The sequence below is a fragment of the Lingula anatina genome, chromosome 4, assembly GCF_051362555.1.
Source record: "Lingula anatina isolate TDL-2025a chromosome 4, LinAna3.0, whole genome shotgun sequence".
In the NCBI taxonomy this organism is placed as follows: domain Eukaryota; kingdom Metazoa; phylum Brachiopoda; class Lingulata; order Lingulida; family Lingulidae; genus Lingula; species Lingula anatina.
The window spans coordinates 2,802,155-2,828,590 of NC_141770.1; the positions used below are offsets into that span (position 1 = coordinate 2,802,155).

General features: G+C 38.4%; 1 protein-coding gene across 1 annotated transcript; it reads left to right on the forward strand.

Annotated features, from left to right (window-relative positions):
* The first annotated feature begins 2,292 nt into the window (after nt 1–2,292).
* Nucleotides 2,293–25,906, forward strand: LOC106166932 (uncharacterized). Its single transcript, XM_087010314.1, has 4 exons — nt 2,293–3,350; nt 17,002–17,084; nt 19,883–20,066; nt 25,145–25,906. The coding sequence occupies exons 1-4, from the start codon at nt 2,513–2,515 to the stop codon at nt 25,405–25,407; spliced, it is 1,368 nt and encodes a 455-aa protein (XP_086866440.1). The 5' UTR covers nt 2,293–2,512; the 3' UTR covers nt 25,408–25,906.
* Nucleotides 25,907–26,436: the final 530 nt, after the last annotated feature.

Consider the following 26,436-nt stretch of genomic DNA (forward strand, 5'->3'; position numbering starts at 1 on the left):
AAGATTATCGTAGACAGGGCATTTTTTCAAGTCAATTTGTACCGGTCTCTCCTGGGTAATATACACCTCTTTGGACATATTTCATAACTACCTCATCAGTTTAAGATTGATTTTGTGTCTTCCAGTTAAAGGTTACTGCCCATATGTGCGTGTATGATGTGCGCTCACGCACGTGTGTCTGTGTGCACGCGTTTGTACATATGCGCATGGTTCTACAGGCGTGCTAAATGTGTGCGTGCGAACGCTTGTGTTACAGCAAACGCATCTGGGCCTGTCTGGACCCCGTAACTCGAAAGTATCGCGCATTGCGACCGAACGCAAGCGTCTCGATTCCATAATTCGCCCATACTCGCCCCATATAATGCATTGTAGCCTCTATGTGATATCGCTATTCGCCATACGTGATGCTTTCGAGTTACGGGGCCCTGATTCCATTTCAGACTGCGTGCCCTTTTCTGAATGCGTCTTTGATTAAATATGCGTGCTGTGTAGGGGATGCGGTATACATTGATTAGTCAAACAGATCTAATTACCTCATAAAAGAGATCAAATCCCATTTTATAACGATGTAATCTTAGATATAAATCTTATCTAAACACCAATGATTCTGCAGAAGCAAAATATCAACGATTCCTTATGGATGGTGTGATCACTTTTCTTGCATTGGTGTATGTTACTACCGGTAGAATTGCCTATCATCAAACAAACGTTGAAAAAGATCATTCGGATTGAATTAGCATCTTGTGGGTAAGTTCAGGCAGTTTTAATTTTAACAACTTTGCAATTGCATTAATATGTCGATAACAGCATGTCGCACAAATTTACAGGTAAAGAAAGTGAAAATGAAAACGACGGCCAACACTTGAGAAAAAAAAGATCCATGGACCTTATTCGATTTCTTGTGAAGAAATAGATTCACTGTGATCAAATATAACCTTGAGTGGAGACCAGATCAATACTGCATGGCTTTAGCTTTTACTTACCAGCGAAAACGGATAGAAGTCAAACCTTTGTGACCCAAGTCACTTATCAATAAAGGGAAATTTAATCCCAAGCAATAACCTTCTGTTTTTAAGATAATAACTTAGAAAGCTCAATATTGAATTTGCCAAAAACACTGATTCAATAATGATCCTTATGTTATAAACGATTCCATTTGTTTTAGTCTGTCTTATTTTAGTCTTCATTGTTATTTGATTCATGCAACTAATGAAAATGAATTAGGAAAACACGATTCACTCTAAAATGCCAGGACGTGGAAATAAATGAGTTTCAAGTGTTGATTACAAGAACAGAATATATATATAATGAAATATGATTCACATCATTCTAAGTTAAAAGCCCAAAATTACAGAATAAACCTTGGAGAAAAAAAAGACGGCCGGACTTCTTGCCAGTCTCTTCTTTTTCCTCACCGATTATTACCTACGCCAAGGAGATTATGTTTTCACCCCTGTTTGTCTTTCTGTCTTTCTGTCTGTCTGTCTGTTTGTTTGTCATCAACATAACTCAAAAAGTTATGGATGAATTTCGATGGAATTTTCAGGGTAGGTCAGAAATGGATTAAATTAGAAGTATTAGTTTTTGGTGGTGATCCGGATCAATAATCTATCAATAATCCATAATCAAAAATAAAAAACTAAGTTATGGACCGATTTTGATGAAATTTTCAGGAACTGTCAGTAGTGGGCGAAGGAACAGATGATTAGTTTTTGTGGTGGATCAATAATCAATCAATAATGAATCAATAATCAATAATCAAAGATAAAAAAATCTTAGTCATTATAGAATGAAAATTTAGGGGTGAAACGGCATTGGGTGGACACTTTGCTGCCTTGAAGGAGGTCTGCGCTCTCGGAGTGCTTTTTTGGTTATTATTATTATTATTATTATTATTATTATTATTATTATTATATAATTTATTAAAACAATAAAAATTATCAAAATAATTATGACATATTAACTGGATGCATACATGCTCTACATGTGGTGGACGATCTTGCTATATATACACGTGCGCTTTGGATAGATATGGTCATTTATTTGTCTACCCTTCCAAAAGTCAATATCTAAGGAGACTCCTGCGTGCAAGTAGGTATATTCTACTGCCGTGATGTTTACGTTAAGTAATGAAGATTGTACCTGGCATCCCCATACCTATGTTTAAAAACAACGCACAGCGTTCGCATTGTCTGACGTCACCAGCTGCCGGCCAATAACAGCAAAAATGCCGCGACATCGATCGTATCTCCTCATATAAATACTTAGTCAGCGATTATTTGATCTAAGTCGAATACAATATTGCCTAGTGTAAATATTTTATGTGTGCTGCATGCAGATATTACCTAGAGTTTCTCTGGGCTATTCTGTAATTGCCACGGTTATTCATCAAGTGAGAGAAACTTCAAGACAGTATCTGCCGTGTTGAGCTGTATCATTTAGAACGACAAAGAAGCCGTTTTCGTACTCAAAGACCCAGTCGCACCGTACTCACTCACTGCCCCTGATCATCATGAGAGGAGATGCGAAGCGCACGCTTTCGACGCCTGTGGCAATACCTGAGAAACACCAATTCCATCACAGTCACACCGTCGGTGAAATTTCGACAGGTAATGGAACTGATGATTGCGGAGGTAACCTTTCTCCTACGGAAGCCGCCAGCGACGTCAATAGCAATAAACCACCGCAGCGTAGGGCGCCCAGTTTGAAATACTGCAGCTCTAAGTACCTTTACTCGGCCCAGGTTCAAACTGATATGGCGAGAACCAGCGGTGGAACCAGTCCCAACTCACCCGTATCATCAGGGCTTTATTTCCCTCACTCTTTATCCCCAATACGCTCTCGTGCGAATTCAGAAAATAAAAAGGACTGGCGCCCACGGGATGGCGACACTTTCTTCTCTCCTAACCCACGCCCCAGAACGTGGAGCATGCCGGCAAAACACTGCCGCCGACGCGGCCAATCGGCGGACGAACCCCTGCCACCGGCCGTGTGTGCCATTCCGGAGTACGCAGGGAACGGTCAACTTCAGCGCGTGCGATCGTTTACCTTGTCGTCAAAGGGCCTGAAAAATAGAGGGGACTCCTACAAGAAAAAGACCACCGGCAGCAACCAGAGCATGGGGCAGTTGGACAATTTCTGCTCTCTCGTCACAGAGGAGGAGTTCCGGCAGCGCACCTCCAGTGTAAATTCCCAAGGAAGTTTGACGCACAGAAGTTGCGGAAGCGGCTCGAGCGAGTTTCGCCCGTCCTACAAAGTGGTGATCTTTGGCGCCGGGGATGTGGGCAGAACGTCCCTCACGAGACAATTTATGACCTCAGAATACATGGGGGCCTTCGACGCGAGTTTTGGTAAGTTCTACTTCTTTCGTGTTTCTCCGCGTTTGTAGGGTACGCTGTGATAAAGCAGCTTCTGATCGGAGACCACATTTTCAAAAAATATCATATATTTTTCTTTTAATATTCTCAATTACAATATAAAATTATATGTAAGGCCGTGTGAATGTAAGCGGAATAGAGTGCATGTATTCACGCGCGTTAGCGCGTATCCTTATCTAGCCTTGGGATTTTCGTTCCATTTCCTGTAACTGCCTCTTCTCAAGGAAAATATCCATTTGCCACTCTGTCGGGTAGATAAAAGATAAAAGCTAGTGTTCACTCAATCATTTTCATCTGGTTAATTACCATTCTTAGGTAAGAAAATTCCACTTTGGCATTTAGAGTGAATGTCACGTTAAGATTGTATTGATTGGTGGACATGGAAAGAAGCGCGGGGGGTCCATTGGGTTTGACATTCCATTCTGTCCTATGAATTACATTTGCCTTTTTTATCCTATGGGGAAACAGGTTTCAGTCAGGAATCAAGCATATGTTTGATCTGACGTGCAAAATCTCTTTTTGGTGTGTATAAAAAGTTGGCCTAAAATGAAGATATAAATGTACTAGCGTGTCTCTAAATCCTCAGTTAATCGTATTGAGATAGTCTGTCCTTCTTGAACAAAAGGCACATGCATATTTCTGAGAGATACATTTTTCTTTTTTGTTAAAGAAGCACCTATGCTCAAGCTGCTAACCTCTTTATTTTTAGTTTTCTAACTGGCATCACACCTGTGTGGCAAATACAGCCCCTCCTTGAACTAGTATCAACCCATTTGATCCTAATTGCAACAGCAGGAACACGAATTTAGCGGTGCTTTGAAGTTAGGGCTGTTTTGTCCAGAAGTCAAATTCATCATGAAATGAAAAAATGTGTACAAAAGAAATACATAAGAAGTTCATAAGAAATACGCAGATTTTGTGGACTCTCTTTGCCCCCCCTCCCCCTCCCCCCCCCCCCCACACACACACACCCACCCCACCCCACACAAACCCCACTACACTCTGCTCAGCTTTTCGTATTCGTGGTAGAAACGAGCGGTTCAGTTTAGAGTGCTTTCTTGGGCAAATTAAGTTCTTTCTGAAATCAGACCCCTGATGTAGGTTTCTTACCATAATTATATATAAAAGACCAGTCCAACACAAGATATTTTACCGTGATTACAGAATAATAGCGCTTGGCTTAGCAACTAAGAAATCGGAATGGCTTAATTCCTACGATTAGATGCGTTAACCACAAGTCTTAAGTTTAAGTTAAGTGTTGACAGGATCGCCTTTTCGTAACGACTGATGTAATATATACTGCTTAAGTACAAATATATAGATAAGTAGGTTTCGTAAGTCGAAATTAGTTTTTTCTTGTCGAAGACTGTCAGCAAACAAGGTACTTGTCGCCTTTCGATATTAATGGCACTGTCTCAATGGCCCAAGTTATGTAATCCTCGTGCGACATTAATCAATAGATGTGGATTTCGTAAGCCCGATTTTATTAAATATCTCTGCGTCAATAACTGAAAATGGAAGACGGTGCTCAGATATCAGTTTCGTTAATGCCAATGTTGATTAAAATTGATGACACATTGATTAATCTGATACCTTACTTTTAATTCCATTTTTATTACACAATGGCGCCTTCGCCGGATCGTGTGCACCTAGGCAAAGAATGACATTTCACAAGAAAATAGGCGGTTGTGCTGAAACTCCATCGTTTTTCACATTTGACATTACTGTATTTAGCAAACTAATCATTTGGTCGTTCTTATATTGACGTATCTTTTTCATGGGTGTTGAAGGTGTGACATCTAAATACGACATCTATCATTAACAAGTGCCTATATAAATTGCGTCTGCATGGTGTATGTACTAATAAAGAAACTGCTATTAGTATGAGTGCGTTGTAAATAATCAGGGGCAGATCCAGAAATATTTTCTGACAGTCGATCTTCCACATTACCTTTGTTGATCATCCTCCATTTTTTGACCGTCTTCCGACAGAAAAAATAGCTACTCGTCAATGTAAAAATTTAGAAATTTGACCGTCTTCCGGAAGACCGAGAAGACCGCCTCAATCCGCCCCAATGTACTTAATTTTACACAATTCATGCTAGTTTGTTTTCAATGTCCCTTTCATGTAGATGCATGTGTACCTACATAAAATTGCTGCTGCTGTATCATGTAGTGCGAAATTTAAAAGCTGGGGGTTAAACGTTGGATCCACTCACTGCTACGAATGTTGAGCGTTGATCTACACACGAAGATCTTGAGAAAGCGGTCAGAATTATCCGCTAGTATTATCTTGATAGATATCGAAGACCTTGAGGGCTAATGGTGTTTCGAAACATTTGTCCGAGACCCGCATTTAAATTCTAGTGCATGTGACGAACCCTGGATCAGAGGAAGTCGTGGGCTTTGAAAGCAATTAATTGGTTCAGCTGAAAGTTCACTGATGGCGGTTAGTGATGTGCTTATACACATGGATGAGTATATTAAGAACAGGACTAACTATCTATAGGAACGGAAATAGGCCAGACCACCAGATTAAATAATTTAAAAATGGAAATCTTCAATCTCATGTTTAAGCTATCGAGTGGTCTGGTAATTACTTCGAGCATCCGTCCACCCCCAGATTCATTTAGACTACCCTTAGCAGAATATCAGGCCTGCTGCAATTTCTCTGGCAAATTAAATGCAAACTTGCAAGAAATTTTTGCAAATTCGCTGCAAGTTTGCTGCTAATTTGCTGCGAATTTGCAGCAAATTTGTTTCAAATTTGCAAGAACCTGAATACTTTCTTGCAAACGTACTGCACACTTAATATGTTCTTGCAAATTTACTGCTATTTTGTTGCAAATTTGCCAGAACATAAAGACTTTTCTTGCAAACCTGCTGCAAACTTTAGTTGTTATTGCAAATTTGTTGCAAATTAGCAGCAATACAATTCTTCTTGCAAACTCCCGCAAATTAGTTGCTGCAATTTTGCTAGAATATAGCTGCAAACTTTTCATTTTGCTAAAGGTATTGTAAATATATTGTCTTGAATCTTTATCATTGACATGTGCTCGCAAGAGAACCTATTCTAACAACATATTTGAAATTAAATCAAAATTTATAAAACAAGCATTCACCGGCAAAAATAAAATATGTAATGTATAAAATAAAAATACGAAAAATATGCCTTGATGTCTTGGCTTTCAACAAATATCAGTGGTTAAACCCCATTTACACTGGACGGTGTCCTTTCTGCGTCCTTTGTGCGACCATGAAACTGACATCGCTGTGGTCGTAGAAAGGAGACACAAGCATCGCTTTGGTTGCAGAAAGAATGCTCAATGATCGGCCAGTTGTCGGCACGTAATTCTTTTTTTACTCTCAAACGGGGCCGTACTATTTGGGACGCTGTCCAGTGTAAAGGGGGCTTTACAAGTTTGCATAATATAGCTCACGCAGAAAACAAACCAGAGACCCTGATGATATACGGGTAGCAACTTGCACGAGGAGATAATTTTGTCGCTAACAGTGCAAGAAACAATAACACGCGGCATCCTTATTTTAGACAAATATTTTGTCAAAATGACGAAATTGTAGAAAAATTATATTTGTACGAGTAGTTATTAAGGTGATTTAGTCCTCAGGAATGTTTGGTTTTAAGGGTGATTTCGGGCCATTTCCCTTTAAAACGTTTCCAGTGTGAGCTTGGCCCACATGCTAGTGCAGTATTTGTGGGCTTTTAGACCATTTATAAAGATGAAACCCTACGTTTCACATCTGACAATCACTATAAATGTACCTTTCCACATGCAGCCTTTTATTTTTAACAATAACTTCTAACATTTACGGGTATTCAGCAATTATTACGGTCATAGGACTTGGAACAACTGAACTCTGGGCACGAACAATGTCTGTGCTTCGATGATGACACATGTATACTACTCACTTGCTTTTCAGATGCAATATACTCTGATGAACACTCCTCTTGAAAATTTAATGTTTGAGAAGAAATTTAATCGGTCAAGAAGGCTGCCACATAATGTCATTACACATCTCGGTAATGGCGTCTGTGTGTTACTTAAAACCGTCTTTTGTACCTTTAAATCTGTGCATCACCCTCTACCGGGTTCACTGACTGATTTTTCACCAGATATTCCATACAATGTCTCTGGCTAAATATGGTCAATCTTTTACCCGTGGCTGGTTGAAAAAATGCCTATAATACCTGCCGTCCTGGTAGAGGGCACCTGTGCATAGTGACACTGTGCATTTTGTTGTATATATTTAGTAAATCCTAAATGTATCTGCCTAATGCGATCATTCAGTTTTTGGGTGGCTGCTAGAGAGCTCGAATGGTCTTTCTGTCTTCGTTTGTTCTAGAAACGTAAAGTCACTTACCTTCACAATCTGAATCAAAATCGTTCATTATGTCATGCAATATATCGAAAATGATAGCTGTTTTTTTCTGTTACACAAGTGATAAAAAATTTTGAAATCTTGTATTTTGCAATGGAATATACATGTACAACTGTTACACGTGCATTGACTTTTTTCGTAAGGTTAAATATTTGTGCAATACATTACCGTCGGTGAATGATATATGAAAATCGTTTTTTGAAATCTTGATGTGAAATATGAACATTTTTTTCGCTATCTTTCCACTTCATTTACAGACAGCTATGGCAGACGCCAACGGTTCGAATATTAAAGATCTCGTACATATACAAATTGATGGATCGATCCAGCAATCGCATTTAGTCAGCTTTATTAAACTGCAAAATTACTGTAAGATAAGTTCGGACTGAAAATATGTGCATGGTGGGAAATCTAGGAGAGAAAGTTAGAGCATTCTATGGCACCATACGCGTTCATTGTCCAATATCGCTAGAAATAAAGAGTGGTCGTTTTACAGTTAATCAAAAGGGTTGGGTTAATCTAAACGTACTAGCTTCATGTTACTACGGCTATCGGTTAATATGCTGCTAAACTGTTAAGTGTCAAGTAAACCGACTGCGTTTGTTTGTTTGTTTGTTTGCTTTTTTGTTTGTTTTCTTGATGACAAGCCTTCGTATTTCCAAAGTATAATATCAGCACTATTCAGACGACTATTTAGCAAGCAAAGATATGCCATTACAGAAAGGGTGGAACAACTTATTCCTCTTGCGCAATGTTTCTTCTCACATTTGTGGAGAAATATGGATACATGAAAGAAAAAAAGGCTATTTCACAGGTACTTGTTAGAGCTAAAATGTTGCCAAGATTCAGTTCACGGTTTGAAAAGGTGCAGTGCATTTGAACCAAATGGAAGAGTTGGCCGAGCTGAATCTCTGTACACGACCCGACAAGTGCTTGATGCCAAAACAGTCGTGATGAGGGGAGGGGGGGCAAAGTCAGTTTATTTTTTACTATTTTGAACACTGCTTGTCTGATTTCAGGACAAACTACAGCTGCAGCGCGATGGTAAATAACCGTGCACTAGGTTTTCAAGTACAAAGAACAAAAACAGGGAGTAGTAGGTTAGTGGTAATTGGTGCCACATCGTTTCAATTCAGACATATCTATCTTCCAGAACCGTTCGGTACTTAAGATACACCGGGCTTAGCAGCTATTTTTATTCTATTTATACTCTACATATTTTCTCATATCTTCTTCACGCTATTACATAAACCGTTTTCTCACAATCTATTCCTGTCATGAGTACCTACTCAGGTGATCCTGAAAGTGCCATTATATCAATGAGCATTTCTCACACGTCTCACGCTCAGTCTTTATTTAAGAGAGAATTTATCGCCGGTTGATAAGTGCATAATTTACACAGTCTGGCCATCGAATTAATTTTGCTTTGCCTCTTCTTACACATGTAATACATTCGTCCCTGAACTTTTATGAACATGGCGTTTTGTAAACATATCTATTAAGTCTTAATTAAGTCTTATTAATACACACAATACTCCCGCTATTGTTATTTGTATAAGTCCCTCGTTCTTTTCCCAGGCGCAATCCACTTCTTTCGTCTCTTATAAAACATACATGATTCAGTCCATGTGTTAATTGCTTCTCGAGTCTAGCATTAAGTGGTCTATACCTGGTTTGTCCGCAAAACACTCCTTGTGTCCAAGATATTGAGGGACTTAACTAGCACGTGGACATAAGTGTGATCATGTCGAGTGTCGCTTAATTGAAAACTGATGGAATACTTGGAACAACAATGAAGTTAATCTCGCCACGTCTTTAATGGACGCTAACTGATTTGTTTTGACCATGTTTAAGATGACCCTTACTTGCCTTACAATGCATCTTTCACAATATGATGTCTGGGCATTTAAAAGGTAAAGGCGTCCTATGCCTGTCTCAAAATACCTTGATTTGTATACCTCATCAACGCTTTCAGTGAGGGCGGGAATGGTATATTGTAGATATTTTCGAAGGATAAATCAAACTCGAGGGTGGGGTATACTTGGTAAATTGGTCCATGCTAGCACTTAAGCTCAGCGTGGCTTATCTGTGGCATTTGTATCCCTCTTATGAAAACTCTGTGCTGATATTTTGGATAGTCATATTATACAAAAACGGACATTAAATTCACGATGAGACGACCTCCACCCATTATAAGGCCAGTTTAGACTTGCGTCAGATGGTTCTGTCCAAAAGATCCTTGTGTTCGTGGGTAAGATGTGCGCACGCTCGCATGTGTACCGCAGATTCACTGTGTAAACTGGACAGTTACTTTTTCTCCTGTAATTATTTTTACGTTATTACCATCTGGGCTTATTTGCGCATCCTCATCATAATTAGCCTGGTATCTGGAAGCGTTCGGAAAGATTGATGGATCGTTTTGCGTTGGTGGCACTTCCTTATGACGCTCAGCTTTTAAAAGTTCCCAGTATCACTTGCATTTACTTTGTAGCCCCGTCTTTTTTCCTTATTAAAAATAAGCATTAAAAGGCTTTCGCTGATTGATTTAAACGGTTTCACTAATTAATTACACCGAGACAAGAGTTCCCTTAAGTGTTCACACTACATTAGATAAAATATAAGAATAATCATAAACATTTACCTTCGACAACATTTTGTGAGTTTCAATGGACGAGGAGTATTAGCAGTGTATTTTCTATTGATTGCTAAGGAAGCCTTATAACAAAGTCAAGGAAATCCGTTCATTACGGGCCGCCGCCGCCCACTACTACTGCAACTTAAATGCTGTTTCTATTTATGCCATCTTTATTGGCAATCTTTCTTAAATGCAGTCAGACAATTTAGAAATAACTACAGTGGTTTCAAATAATGCACCCCATCTCGATCTGTATTAAACATTTGGCTTAACTGCCTTGAAAATTATCCTAAATAAACTGGACATGGAACGGGTATGTATAGGAAGATATAAACGTTTGAAAATTGTGATTGATCGCAGCATTTACACGTAATAAAGAAAGGAAGCACGTGGACGGAGACGGAGTTCCGCTTAGAAGTCGTAAACATGGGAATTCAGGTGTTGTTTTTTTAATACTAAAAATAAACCGAATTGACAATAACATCCTTTGAGGTAAGCGTTCTTAGAATCGCCCTTGTTTACGCTTGCCGCAGCAGAAAGAAAACAGACAACATGTTTTGATTATTGACGAAATCCTGAAAATCGGCGTGCCTTGTCAATCACAGACGTCACGCGATAACCATGGCCTTACCCCCCCCCCCCCCCCTTAACAGGTTATAACCCTGAGTATCGAGGTGAAGAGGATCCCTTCGCCTGTACAACATTTACCTGCAATACACACGCAGTTTGTACATGTATTAGTGAGTGAGATAGCCATCTTCATGTATTTTAAAACAACGGTAAAATACATCCCTAAATAAGGGTACTGTGCAAAACTATTGCTTTGACCCAAACTCCCCTTAATCAACAGTATATTGATTTGGATGGCAACATCATGGACGTAAGATTGGCCAATTACGTAGGTTATGAGATGAATAGATGTCGTGAGTACAAGGAAAAGGCCAAACTAGAGGTGTGAGCTAAAGACTTATTTTACACCATTTACATGAAAAGATGTCCTCAGAGTAACATACTTGTACATTGCAGTGGCGGATTTAGTACACCCGTTACATATAAGGATGTCCTTAATGTTACATACTTGTAGATTGCTATATTTATGTCAAATGTTTCCATAAATCTAACTATGGAATAACAGTGCTGTAAATAAGCAACCATACAGGTGGTTGCTTCTTTTTCATCGGAAGGAGTTCAGCGCTATAAAATTTTCGGCCATGTTGTCCTCAATCATTGTACGTGCACATGTACTTTCTGACACGCAATCGGCAAATTTTCGAATGTCCGCAATACTCCAGAGGCAGTTTACTTCTAATCCGGCTATCCAAACCGGGGATTGATTGGCATGTTGGGCCTTTCTTAATTGAGTTAACATTAATATATTTAAAAAAAAACTTGACCTGCATTATTGATCCTTTTCAAAAACCTGTTTTTCATTAGATGTCGATCTTTATATCTTTTAAGCAAACTGTTTGCGTTGTTAGCATGGCAACAGCGTTTCTCACTGATGCTGGTGGTTTACTTTTATTGCTAATGCAAGTACATGTAGTGCTGATACTTATGGGGCAATAACTTACTGATTTTGTTCTCACTCATTTTGATATAAAATGACGCTATTTAGCTTTCTATTACCGTCTTTTTAATTCAACTGACAGTATTACTAGTTATAAATAAATAAACTGGGCAGTTATGGTACGTTTATATTATCAATATTATCAACATCGGTTTCTTTTTTTATACAGAAATGATAAATTCACTAGATGGATATAATCCCTAATAACTTTTGAATATCTTTTTAGAAATTTTTGAATATTTTTTTAAACTGAAATCATATCGATATTGTAAGTTTCGATAAAACAGTAGGTCTACACGTAACATAACTTCACGTTGATAGATTGACAGGCAAAGTGATGTAGACTGGAATTGTACATAAAGCATAGAATATAATGAAAAATTAAATTTAATATATAAATACATGTGTCACCAAGCCCGCTATGCCAGCAGTCATCACACTGTCACGTGATATACGGAGCTGGATATCGCCGACGTCATCATGATCAAAACCGTACACATAATTTGCTGAACATTATTTCAAGTGGAAACGCGACCTTCAATCGTTTGTATAAATCTTATTCTGAAAGACACTTCAAGGGTTTCAAGAAAAGAAGCATTGCAAGAAAGATATATTTAGAGCTCGTACAAGAGACGAAGCGAGAAATTATTCTTGGAAAGATAAAGGTGCAAAGGAAAGGAAAAGCTTCAAGGTCTTTAAAATCGGGAACCAGAGAGTAAAAACATCTGCCTTTTTTTAAATAAACAACAACATGACATCTATGTATCGGTCCAGTACTTGGAATTGTTTTCGAAACATGTACAAAACACAAGTTTCCTGAATTTTTTTCTTCATTCAAGTTTCTCACTGCATTTTCAATTGTTTTCGGAAATGAACCGACGCTAATGGGTAAACAAGCCGTTAGCGTCTGTTCATTTCCGAAAACAATTGAAAATACATGCAGACCAGTGTTATGCATCAACCGATTGAACAGATGCCGCTATAAAAGACTGGCCAATTATTTTGAACTTAATTATTAAATGAAAATGGAATAAAACATAAAATCCAAGTGCAAGAATTGGTCGAGTAATGATTTCCGGATTGAAAAATTCATTTTGGCGGGTGAATTCTGTGGAAAGTCCCTTTAATACATATATAAATAATATTGATTAAGTTACATGATTTTGCAATATCACCTTCTTTTCAGTTAATTATAAGTTTACAACCTGCATATTTGTACCAAATCATTTCATTGTCACTACTTCTAATTCACACGCCATAAACCCGATTTATCTCATACCAAATTTATCAACCGATTTTTGCAAACATTTCTTCCATGTCTCTCGCAGCTTTTCAGTGTTTCTGTCCCTGGTATTCCCCGCGCAGGCAGCCTACTCAGCGGCCACTACGGTGCCGTCGCATTTAAGTCGATTTTCCCATCTTCCAGCGCTGGCCCCTTTCTGTGATAATGGTCATTATTACACACGTAAATCCTAAATCCGAAAACCACTGGACGTCAATGTGTCCGTATTAAGTTCATGGGTCTTAATGTTACGGAACGGGCTTAAACGAGCTTCGAGTGACGAGGGATGGGTTTTAATTAATTAAGAGGCTGAAGCGCGTTGTTATAGCGATCGGAGTGGGTTAATCTAGATGGCCTTAAAAGAGATTTTAGACATGGAAGTGCACCAAGGTGAAGATATAGATTTATCTGCCAGACAAACTGACAAATAAGTTACTTAGTAATCTTAAGGTCAGCAGTATGCAAACCCCTCCCCACAGACCTTTCTAATAAACGCCCGCATGACTGTAAAAACGTGATGATGCCCGCCGCAAACCAGTTACCACTCGACCTCCCTACAACGTTATATATTTTCACGTGTGGTGACGCGTTTTATTGTCACACGCATTACCACCAGGTGGCTGTCCATGTATTAAGTTATACGTCAACTACCAGAGGACGCAACTAAATGCTTTCAATGACTTAATACAGGCAAATCTCAGGTAACCCCCCCCCCCTTTACGCTGGACGGCGTCCTTTCTGCGTCCCGCAGTACAGTCCCGTTTGGGAGTAAAAAAAAATATTTTACGTGCCGACAACTGGCTGATCATTGAGCATTTTTTCTGCAACCAAAACGATGCTTATGCCTCCTTTCTACTGCCACAGCCAGTTTCACATGGTCGAACAAAAGACGCAGAAAGGACGCCGTCCAGTGTAAATGAGGTTTAAGAGAAGGCAATGAAATTCCCCCTGGACATTGACTTGTCTACATTTGGATATGATAACAAGGTCGGGTGTTTTTTCACAATAAATACTAAATCGCAAAAAATGTTTTCAAATCAGTTTCGGAGAAGGGTTGGTCATTTCCGTATCTCACTGCAATTGCTGTGGCGTCTTTGCGTTAATGCACTATGCCACCTAGCCCGATATCTTTGTAAGATTATAGTCAAGAGAATTACAAATGGCGATATCAAATTCAACCTTAGTATCAATCAAATATATCATGAACATTAGGCGCCTTCTAGTTTGATTACATTTATGAAAAGCGTCTAGATAACAACTTCAGGGAGGAAAAGTGAAACGGAATAACAAGTCATTTTGTAAGGATATGATTTGTTTCAGTAGGAAGTGAATAGCTTTTTTCTCCATAATTGCATTTTGTACATAAGACTATATCAGCTTGCTAGTACTCGCGCCGCCATTTGTGAATACTCCAGAGCTTACTATTTCAGACTTTTTTCTGTCCACATAAGGACAAAGACATATGATCTGACGTCTATATAACTGCATCTAAGGGAAATTATCGGGTTTTTGTGTCTACTACAGTCTACCATTGAGTAAAGACAGCGTGGCTCTCTAACCAGCTCCTAGATAAAATTGTTCGCCATTGAGGTATGGGCGGGGGAATACAGCGATATGATTTTATGAGTACTTTTCTGACATTTTTGTGACATTTTATTTTTCTCTCTTAATTAACCCCATGCTCCACGTCTCCAGCTCTGTACCGTTTCAACTTCAGCCTCTCTTAAAAAAAAAAAAAAACGCGCCTGTGGGTTTAATTATAAATACTTCAATATTTTTTATTAAACACAGTTGCAGAATTACCAGGTGTTATGACTGAAAAGAAAGTCATGACATATTAGGGTATTAATTTGTTGAAAGATTTAACTCTTCACCTTGGTGTGAAGTCATAAGGTACTAATATCGGACCGTGGGACATTCTACTTCAAACGGGCACTACACCATACTATCAGGTCCTTGATAATTATTCACGTTCGATATTTCTGAAAACAGATTTCTGACTCATAGATGTGACTAATACGATTTGTTTCCTAGAAAATAGGCAGATATAATGAAATAACCGTTCACATAAGCAGCATAGATGGGCGTCAATGACCTGGTTGGGTCAGGCTAGTAAGACCATAGCGGTATCCACGCGAATCCAGTCTTGGGTCGGCTTTATCTGGCAAACGTACACGTGCACGTAGAATGTCAGGCGTAGGCAAATGGCAACTGGCAAAAGAGAAATGACCGATGGACGATGAAATACAGTAGTATGTGAAACACACAAAACAGACATAAGCACATACAGGAGAGAGAGAGAGAGAGAGAGGGAGAGAGAGAAAGAGAGAGAGAAAGAGAGAGAGACCCCTCCCTTTGAAATAACCATCTACAGGCCCGATGCGCCCTATTCCCCATACATACATCATTGTTTAGAGCACATGCATGTACATGTATTTGCGATACATGCGCGTCTCAAATTATTATTAACACCAGCTTGTACAGGTCAATCAAACACAAGTTATGACAGCGATCGGTCAGCGCCATATCCTCGACTTGATATCCCTAAACCTAAATAGTCCAGTGTAAAATTGTAAAACATTATATCCCAGGATGTTAGTTAGGGACGAGAGGGTGCAAAAATCTCTAGATATTCATCGTGTCACCTCTCTCACGATTGTAGTGGTAGGAAAAAACTATTGCTTTGTAATAACTGTTTTTATGTCCATAAAATGTATTGGAACTGGCACCGCATTAATATACTAAGGAATCCGAACAGGACTCACTCGATAATCAACGTGCGTCTAAACCACAGAAAGAAATATCTTAGGATATTCAATGAATTCGCGTGAGAGAGCAGATTACGAGATGTGTCGGGACAAATTAAATTGAAAAGGTTGAACTAAGCTTTCTATTACCATTGACGTCGTTGAGACTGCCACAGCTAACGGACACGTACAAGTTGCTGCCATTGACGGCGTAACGGCGTCTGTGTTGTTTCGCCTTGGACTTATGATCCAAATACAAAAAAGCAAAATAAACGGTATGATTTAAATGATTTTAATCAACATCAATATTGTGCATTAATAACGATACTGATTGGATTGATTGATATATAAATACATAAAAAAGTTGTAGTGTTACAGTACACGTTTGGCCGGTAAATCTATGGACCGGTTTACCGTCTTCAGCCAAAAATTGTCATTTCCGTATCTTATGCTAAACCACCTGTGTATTTGAAACTGAGTTTTGATAATACACATAATTAACGCGACCTTCACGAAAAACGGGTCCTAATAAGATGAACGAAACTTCCAAGGTCATATGATTTTTGTTATGGAGCAGGCTGGTTCGAATCCTACATGTGCTGATATGGGGAACAGCTTTCCTTTCTATGTCCGCTGCATTTTAGTGTTGATATAATCTTAAGTTTTTTCATTTTCCTTTAAATTTTAAGGCTTTGCGAGATAAATATTTTACTCCTGACCAAAACCAAAAAAACAAATGTTTTACCACCAAAGTTGCAAAAAATAATGCTTCCCTCACTTTGTGTATATTTCCAGACCTAATGTCAAACATTCGTCATTTACGCCCGAATAGTCTGTTGTAAAATATTTATATCTCGTGATAACGAATATTCAGTTAATCGTGGTATCACAGGCCCGTATGAGAGAGAGAGAGAGAGAGAGAGAGAGAATGACTTACTCAGTTAAAGGCGACCTAAATTACATGATCTAAGCCATCTGTTTATTTCTTTCAGAGGAAGTTGCAGAGAAGTCCGTGTCCGTTCTACTGGACGGTGTGGAGTCCGAAATGTACTTTCTTGACCCTCCTCATGACCAGGTAACTAAAACTAGCTTTGATATTTCCAGTTATTAAATGATAGTGACTCACCAGGGGCATATAAAGGCCGTCTTCTTGGTCTTCTGGAAGACGGTCAGATTTTTTTGGTTTACATTGACGGGCATCAATTTTTTTGTCGGAAGACGGTCAAAAATGAAGGCTGGATCAACAAAGATAATTTGGAAGACTGTTAGAAAATATCTCTGAATCCGCCCCAGCTCACTGATGACTACATGTATATACAGTGTAGCTACTGGTACACAAAGCTGACCCTCGACCAGGGTCACAGATTGATTTTTCACTAGATGTTTACAGATAATGTTTTTAGCTAAATATGGTCAATCTTCTAACTGTGGAAAATGTGCCTATAATATCTACCACCCTGGAAGAGGGCACACGAAGCTATATCCAAATATCTATATCATTTCAAAGACTCGACTGACTATCGTCAATCTACACTAACTTAAACTCTGGTGGTAATTGAGCCTAATATCACTTGTTGTTAAATGTATGTAGGATAAAAAACATTGTAATTCACCAGCGAATCCAAAATTCCCTTTTTGAAAGGGTTGGGGCGCTGGTTTTGTTAGTACTCGCGTACTCGCTAGCCTGAGTGTCAGGGCACTGTAAAGCTAGCTTGCTTGCTATACATTTTCATGTGTTGGATTTACAGTGTGTTGCTGATATGGGTTATATATGAAATCAAGATCGAGCTGGCAAAACCGAAATCTAGAGCCTAGGGTAATACTAGCATACTCAGGGTGAAAAAATCTTGTTAGAGAGGATTTCTTAGATATGGAGGTAGGGCGTGATTTACCATTACTGTGAAACGCCAGCTGCAGTATCTCTGGTGTAGTTGGTCATTTACTATTGAGGCGCACGAAAAAGGAAGCGATTTACCACTAGTCCTCGGAAACTCAGGGTGAAGGATTTTCTATCGAATTTGATCATTTAACCACATTCGTTTTTGTTCGATAGGGCACGAAGTTGATAAGTTTTAACTCCAATCAGAAAGTCCCTTGCGGTAAACTAAGAAATTGATATGTTGGCGAAACATCAGAAGAAGGAATTAAGAATTACCACTGGGAATCGCTTCTACTGTTTCAAATAGATCGACCTAAATGGCATAAAATGACTAGTTCAGTTTCAATTACGGCATTGGAGGGCGAAGAGTATCTCTCTTAAACGCAATAACCTAATCCTAAATGACGAAGGCTGTCTGGGGTGATTTTAATTATTTCTTACCGGGTAGAAATTAGTTATTTATAATCTGCACCAGTTTTCTTTTGATTGGTAGATCGTTAAGGCTTCTTATAATGAAGAATTATTTAATTTGAATCCAAGAATGTTTGGATTTCATGAAGTATATGAGTAAACACATATCAATCTAAATCATACCCATTGGGTACCAAATAAAAACAGATGTCGACTCAACATTAAAGAAAAAATCAATCAAGTCAAGGGGCTTTAATCCACCCGCTTATACAGATTCAGTTAAGATATTCAGATCAATTTTATTTGCAATTCAGTCAGGATTGTATAATCAGTCTGCCTGCTGGGGTGGCCCTAGAAACACGTCCCAGTCGTGGTGCATTCTTGTATTGTTGGCCGTTATTCGAGTTTCGAGCACGCGCGCTTCATTTCATGGTAGATTTAAATAAATTGAATTTTTACATCACTATTTAGAAACAATAAAAAGTACCCTAATTCCAGACAAGCACAGCAATTTAACCAGGTGTAGGTTTTGCTAGCACTAGACATCCCCAAAAAACATATCAAAATTCAACAGTAATTATAAATGGATAGATTGAAGTATGGCAATATATCATTTCAGAACATTCTTCTCAATTACTTATCACTTGGAGCAGTGACCTTAATGGTAATCTGTCCAGCACAGGCCTTGAGCCACGAGCTGACCTCTGCAGCCTCATCTCCCCATCCTGTAGGTTGGCCCAGAGGAATCCTTAAGAATTACTTTGTTATTTCTACCACTCCAAATGGCAAAAGGAAATATCTGCTATTAAGGCATCTGTTGGTTCTTTTGCCCAACAGGGAGGCGCATCACTGAAATAAATGTGTTGTTCTAAAATAAAATCGATCGTGATATTTGGAAGAATGGATTAAAATATAATCTTATCATAATTAACTTATTTTCCAAATATAATATGTACAAACAAATGCTCTATAAATACCCACGACACAGAAGGAATGAATTGCATCCGTTCTAGAAAAAACACCTGTAATTCGAAATGGTTTGTTTACTCGTTACACAAACGTGAAAAAAATCTTGTTCAAACTCAAATTAAATGGATTTTCACGCCATGAAGTCTTTCATTCTGTGCAGAATAATTAACTCTACCGAGGAGATGGTAATTTGAGGAAATAACGAGTTCAAAGAGTTTCAAAAGGTTGCAGAAATAGTGGCAGACCGACTGTTCAACTACATTTGGGCCTCTGCTTCACAAAAATGCATCCTTTTTTAATCTGGTTTAAAACTGCTACAATAAGATCGGCAGTTGTGAAAAGCTGACCTTGCATTATTGATGAAAGAGCTTTTTTAAAGAGTGGTTAATAATTAAAAACTTGTTATTGACATACCGTTTGGCTGTTGTTACCACGGGGATCAAAAATCACTGCCAAAACAATTTGCGCAGTTAAAAGGCATAAGGAACAAAGATAACAGCTATGATCTGTGAAACAACTTACTCGGCTAAAAAATCTTAGCCGTCTATGGTATGATCAAAAATCGACTTATATCGAAAGATGTCCTAATTTGCAGTTATTTCTGCTCATTTCAGGACTACACCTACCACGAAGACGCCGATGCCTTCGTTATCGTGTACTCGGTTGTGGACCGGCAGAGCTTTGACTTTGCAGTGGAATTACTGACCAAAATGAGAAAACAGGAAGGCATTGACAACGCCATAATATTGGTTGGAAACAAGACAGATATCGTCCGTACTAGGCTGGTTACAACTGAAGGTATGTTCCACCTTACGTTGGTCGTTCTTGTCCACTTATCATACGTTTATTAGTATCTGTAAATATAAAAGGCAACAAATACTTAGTAGGTACAAAGATATTCACCTCTTTGGTAGGCATAAAACACATTTTCTGTTGATGACGAGTAACACTAACGTATGCGCGTAACACTAACGTATGAGAAAAAATGGCAGACTTAAGCCTTAAATACATCTCCAGTACGCAGGCAAACGTTGATGAACCCGGGGGAGATAAAATGTTTTGAGCCTGTTTAAAAATAAGTTGCTTGAATCGAAGTTTAATATTATGCTAAAAATTATATACAAGATATAAAGGGACAAACTAGTTACAATATCGAAGAGAAAAGGATGGCTGCCCAAAATGACCAAAAGTCCATTAGGTGGGTTACTTCCGGTTTCGTCATCAAAGCCTGGATGGTGTTCATAGTACCATGGCATCATTGCCCAGCCTCGTCTAGTTTTATTAAAGCTAACTGTGCCAAAATACGCCCAGCACTTAGCCACCCAACCGCAGAAACTACACCCAATTCTTTTTCTAAATTTGGAAGACAAATCGATCGCTTGATGACAATAATAACTACTACCTTCATTAAAGCCAAATTTGTTCAGTCTGTCTGAGCACTGCATTCAAACAGCCAGACAAATCTACTGGTAAATAAACTACAGACAAGTAGATATACTAAACAATTAAGGCTCTTGTTTATCTCAGACTTAGAGATTAATTTCCGCCATTCGATGATCTACCAGTATTGTTCCTGTCACACTCCAGCCATCCATTCATGTAGTTATCTTACCACTTAATCGATTTGAGTACATTTTGCTGGAGAAAAACTCTGCTTCCTTCCTGTGATTTAATTCTGCTTGACTGCCTTTTATCACAATGGAACATATTTAAAAAAACACACACAGTGCTGTTTCCATCCACTCTGTTATTTTTGCAAGCCAAAGGACCATTTAAGTACGACTAAGGGCCCATTCAGTATGGGGGACTTACTAGTCTGAGCGTCAAATATGGCGACCCACTACAAAGCTTGCCGTCTAATCCACTAATAGACACTGAATAGATATCCCGTGGGGAAGTATTCAAGTGGGTCGGCCATATTTGACTCTCGAACTAGTTAGACCCCTGTTCTGAATGAGGCCTTAATCTAATCAAGATCACCACTGGCTCTACAGGCACTACAGTCAACAACCCCCTTATCCTAGAAGCCAGCGAACCTTGTCTCGCAAGGGCGATCTACCCAAGGTCTGGGAGAACAGATGTGATTTCTCGGCACAACCCAAATATTCAAACACTACATTCCTTTCTGGAAGAAACTCATAAATCTCATTAAAGAAACCCATTGTGACTTGTTTTATCATATCAGGGAGTGCATTTCTTTCTTTGTCATTTTTATCATTAAATCTGTAAAGCTAATCAATAGTTATCCCGATGATGACTGGCGAAGTAAGTCCAAATACGACAAATTAAACAAAAAAGGATGTGTGTGTGATACCAAATAAATCTTCATATCGTTGCTTTGCGTGCATAAACGCATTGATAATGTTATCTGGGCAAAGTTGTTCTTAAAGCATCGAGAAATCATCTGTTTAAGATTGAACAAATGTTTTATCATGATTGATGTTTTTTTTACATGTATATTTGCAAGTGAAAAAAGGCAAGTGGGGAAGTTAGATAGATGATGAAATTTAAATATGAGATTGTCGTCTTAACAAAAAAAAAAAAAAAAAAAAAAAAAAAAAAAAAAAAAAAAAAAAAAAAAAAAAACAAGTTTTGTATATGTGCGTCATTGTCTTATTCAAACCTCCTTTTTATTAAAAAGGATAAATTTGCTTCCGTGAACTAGGTAGCTAACGAGATTTTTTAAAGAATGCATTCACTGCTTTTTTTCACTCCTTTAAATCACGTCAACATTTGGCGGTATTAAGTGTCAAGACTTCCAGACGCTGTAATACGAAGTAATGAGACTTGGAAACACGACACTACAGACGGAAGATATAGTTGCGTCATCGGTTACTGATGACGTATTCGACTACTTAATGATTGGAATTAGAAAGGCTATAATAAAGACCAGAAAAAGCTAATCTTCGCAGTTAAAGATGGCGTTACTCTTTATCATGCAAAGCGGTTAGCTTATAGGCACTATATTCAAGCTTCTTGTCCAACGCTACCTGACCCTTAACCTTGCAGTTTAGCTAGTTTTTCCCAATTAACAGTACCAGTATTCTTATCAATTTTTTTCATAGGCCTACTGTAAAGACACTCCATGTCAGATTCTCATCTATCGTTGAAAATATGATAAACTAACATGATATTGGACGCCTTGGATTTCAAATCATTTTGCATAACAAGGTTTGAAAGATACCGTAACCCTTACAGTGTATGCAACTTTAGAAGGATGTTCGAAACTTGAATTGCGAAAGCAATTTTTACTTAAGGGCAACCCTGACGTAAGTAAACATAAAATCTTTCAAAATGTTTTGTTTGTGGACATATTTCTGCTCAATAACAATGTGTTTATCCACACGTAAGTGCATGCGGTGAGGGAAGATTACCCCTTTATCTTGTACACACACACAATGTGAGACGATACCTTGCAATTATGTGTGTAAAATGACTCCGCTTCTGATTCAGTGCCAACTGAGGGAAATGTCACAAAAAAGAGAGAGAAATAGCGGTGTTTTTGTTAGTATTGTTACAAGTACAACAATACGCATTGAGATAATGACGGAAACGAGATATTATGTTTCTGATAAACAATAACATTATACAACTCCATAAAACATTACAAACACGCCATTTCTTGGCAACATACGTGTGTTATTGGTAACAATTGTCGGCAAGAAAAAATGCTGTGGTTAGACATAGACCATCCATTTTGAATGCATAAGCTGTGTTACATTTTCTGTTTTCGTATAATCACCAGTTTTTCTGTAACCTACTCAACGTCAGGGGGAAGGTGCTAATCAGTTAAACTGATTGCATTCAGCGGGAATCCCTGCAAAGTTGGATCGAACTACGTAGATCGATGTTTACAGTGGGAATGAGCCCTAAAACGCAACAAGCATATTTTGGCGAAAAACACCAGTGGGTACACATGAAACCTCCTCAATAGCAGTTAGCTGTATTTTATCACACGACAAAACATTAAAAAATGTAATTTAAGCCATATTGCAATCTTAGGCCGCATTCCGAACAGCGGATTAACTAGTCCACGGGTCAAATATGGCCGACCCACTTGAATACTTCCCCACGGGGAATCTGTTCAGTGTTTATTAGCGGAGAAGACGGCAAGCTTTTAAGTTGGTCGCCATATTTGGCTCGTGGACTAATAAGTCCGCTGTTCTGAATGGAGCCTTACATTCCTGATCCGTTATATGATTTTTACACGATGATTTGATTGGCGCCGTATATAATCAAAGAGGAGGAGCTCTCCTAAAACTGGGGTAGATTGCCTTGCGTTCATACATTTCAAATGGAAACACAAAAACAAAAAGTCGTGTTGTCACGAAATATTTGCATCTACTTAATCAGATCTAGCGTGTATTCCGACAAAGCCCTGTTAACCACTATAATCGTTGATGGATTCGCTCTGTGGTGACCTGCCGTGCTCAGCTTGAAGACATGTCGACAAATCCAGCGAGGTTTCAGTTGAAATACTGCGGCAACACGTTAGTCTCTTTGAATGCTACTTGTTATAATTAACACTGAGGTACTTATGAGGACACTCCATCATTAGGTGCTATTTTTGCCTGACATTTTACTGAGCTATGACGTCAGAAAATAAATCACTTTTAGAAAAGGACTTAAGAAAAATCGAAACACAATGGAGAACAAGGTGCCTCAAAAACAATATTTTCTCGCCCAGTTTTTCATCGAACATTCAGTTACTATCAAAAGCGATTGATAAACCACAAAATTAATTTCATTTCCTTTTTTTCAATAGCCCAATCATCCTCCGCAATTCTCTAACCCTTTCAAAAACCCCATTTACGTGCACTGTGTTAATCAATTTGTCAGTTCCAAATCTTGGCTCTGGTAAATGCTAGTTGCCCACCGGCTTTTTGTTTATGGGAAATTACCCAGCACGTTAACGGCTGAACGTTCTTGACTGCGCCTGATTTGCGTGTGTCTGTCTCATTCCTGTCTACCAAATAGACAGTGTTCGTTTTTCCTGGCCATTTGGTTCTTTTCTGACTATTATTTCAAGTCTGCTTAAAGTGACATGCTTCATACGTTGTGATTTTTATTGAGAAATATAAATACATTCAGACCGTTTGTTTATTTAACTAACATTATTTGTTACACAGTAAATACTGAACTGGTTTAGGTGTAAATGACGTCACAAGAAAGCCGCATCACTTTTCATTTTGTCAGTTTACCTTTATAACCAATAATATCCGTTAGCATCTGCGCCAACAGCAAATTAAAAGAAGTACATTAAACCATCTTTTCGGGTCAAAGGTTGTTTGAGCACACCATAATCTGGTTTAGCTGTCAGTTGGTTTTTTTTTTCAACTTTCTAGATACGTCATAACCACTTTTTTAAAATTTAAAAATAAAATCACTACTGTGATTTTTACATCGGTTTTGCCTTCACCTTGTTTTGAAAATATTCCACATTAGTTCAGGTGCAATTCTTGATATCTACAGGTAGTCCTACGGAACCATTAAACATATTTACCTTGGTTGCTTTTGAACAACATTGAGAAACTAAAAAAGACGACAGCCAATTACCCTTGCATATTAAGAGCATTCATGTAAAGTAAAAGAAGTACAAGTCTTTGAGACATTAAAAATCAAATTACTACTGTGATTTTACTTCGGTTTTGTCTTCACTTTGTTTTGAAAATCTTCCACATTAGTTTAGACCCAATTCTCGGTACCAGCACATAGGCTAGTATCTGTGTTCCCATGGGGTCCGAGAACAAATTTACCTCGGTTGCTCCTGAACAACTTTGGGAAACTAAACAAGACGACAGCCAATTGACACTTGCATATCAAGAGCATTCATGTAAACCTTTTTATTAATTTTCACTTTTCTCTTTTCTTGTCAGAGGGCCGAGACGTCGCTGAAAGGTTCGACTGCAAGTGCATCGAGACATCAGCGGTGTTGAACCACCAGATCGACGAGCTCTTGGTTGGAACGCTGAGTCAGATCAGGCTAAAGGAAAAACAGAACGAGAAAAAAAGAAAGCAAAAATTCAGCATTGACGCCGTCGCATGCCTCCAGAGACACTCCCCAAAGAAACTCATTTCACGCTTCTGGAAGAAAAATCCAGTTATTTCTAAATCGTGTGACAATCTATACGTTTTGTAGACGAGACCAGTATTGTATTTTTCATCATAACAGGAAACTTTCACCGAGTCAGGTTTAAATAATATGCTGTAAACGGAAACCATTGCGTTGCATAAACTGGAAAATACGCACTTTCCATTGTGAAAAAAAAAAAACGTTTACAGTATCGAATTTCCTTTAATCATTTATTGATCGGTGACGAAGCGTTGTATCTTTATGTTTTTAAGAAACGATTTCATTATTTGCACCAAGGACCGAAATCATTGTTAAACGCCTTGTGATGTTAAAGGTTATTTCACCGAGTTAAGCAACATACATTAAGCTTTATAAGATATGTTAACAGTGAGATGATAGGTTTAAGGGAAACCATCATAGCGCGCTAAATTAACTTAACAAGGCAGAAAACAAGGGACGCATTGATGCCTGCATCTTCTGTCTGTACTTACTGATAAGTGTGTTGGTATTGACCTTCAGAGAGAGAGAGAGAGAGAGAGAGAGAGAGAGAGAGAGAGAGAGAGAGGAGAGGTAAAACGGACCAAAGATTGCACATGCTATTTTCCAATCTTCACATATCGGACGCCAAATGCCACTTTACCGTCAATCTTACACCTGCCCTATACCTATCTTTTCGACTACTTCAAACGAAATCTACAGAACATTATTCGATGTGGAAGCAAACAAAAAACCTTATGCTCTAGAGACAACGTTCATTGATGCAGTAATCAATTCAGTTGGCAGCGTAAGATCAGTCACTTGACAGCTACTAAATGTCACGGTATGCGGAGCTATTCTTCCCAACACGTTCAAACTACACTCGTAATGCTACGGTGCAATATTGTCAATACAAAACACAGGATATGTAAAGCAGACAAAGCACTGGATTGACAAAACGAAATAGTTGATAACACATGTACAGGTTTTCACGTTTTGACAGCCCAAACCATAGTTATTATTGACCTCATAGATTGAAAATAATGTTTTTTTTTATTATTTATCTATTTATTTATTTATTTGTTTGTTTGTTTGTTTGTTTTATTCATTTATTTTTTG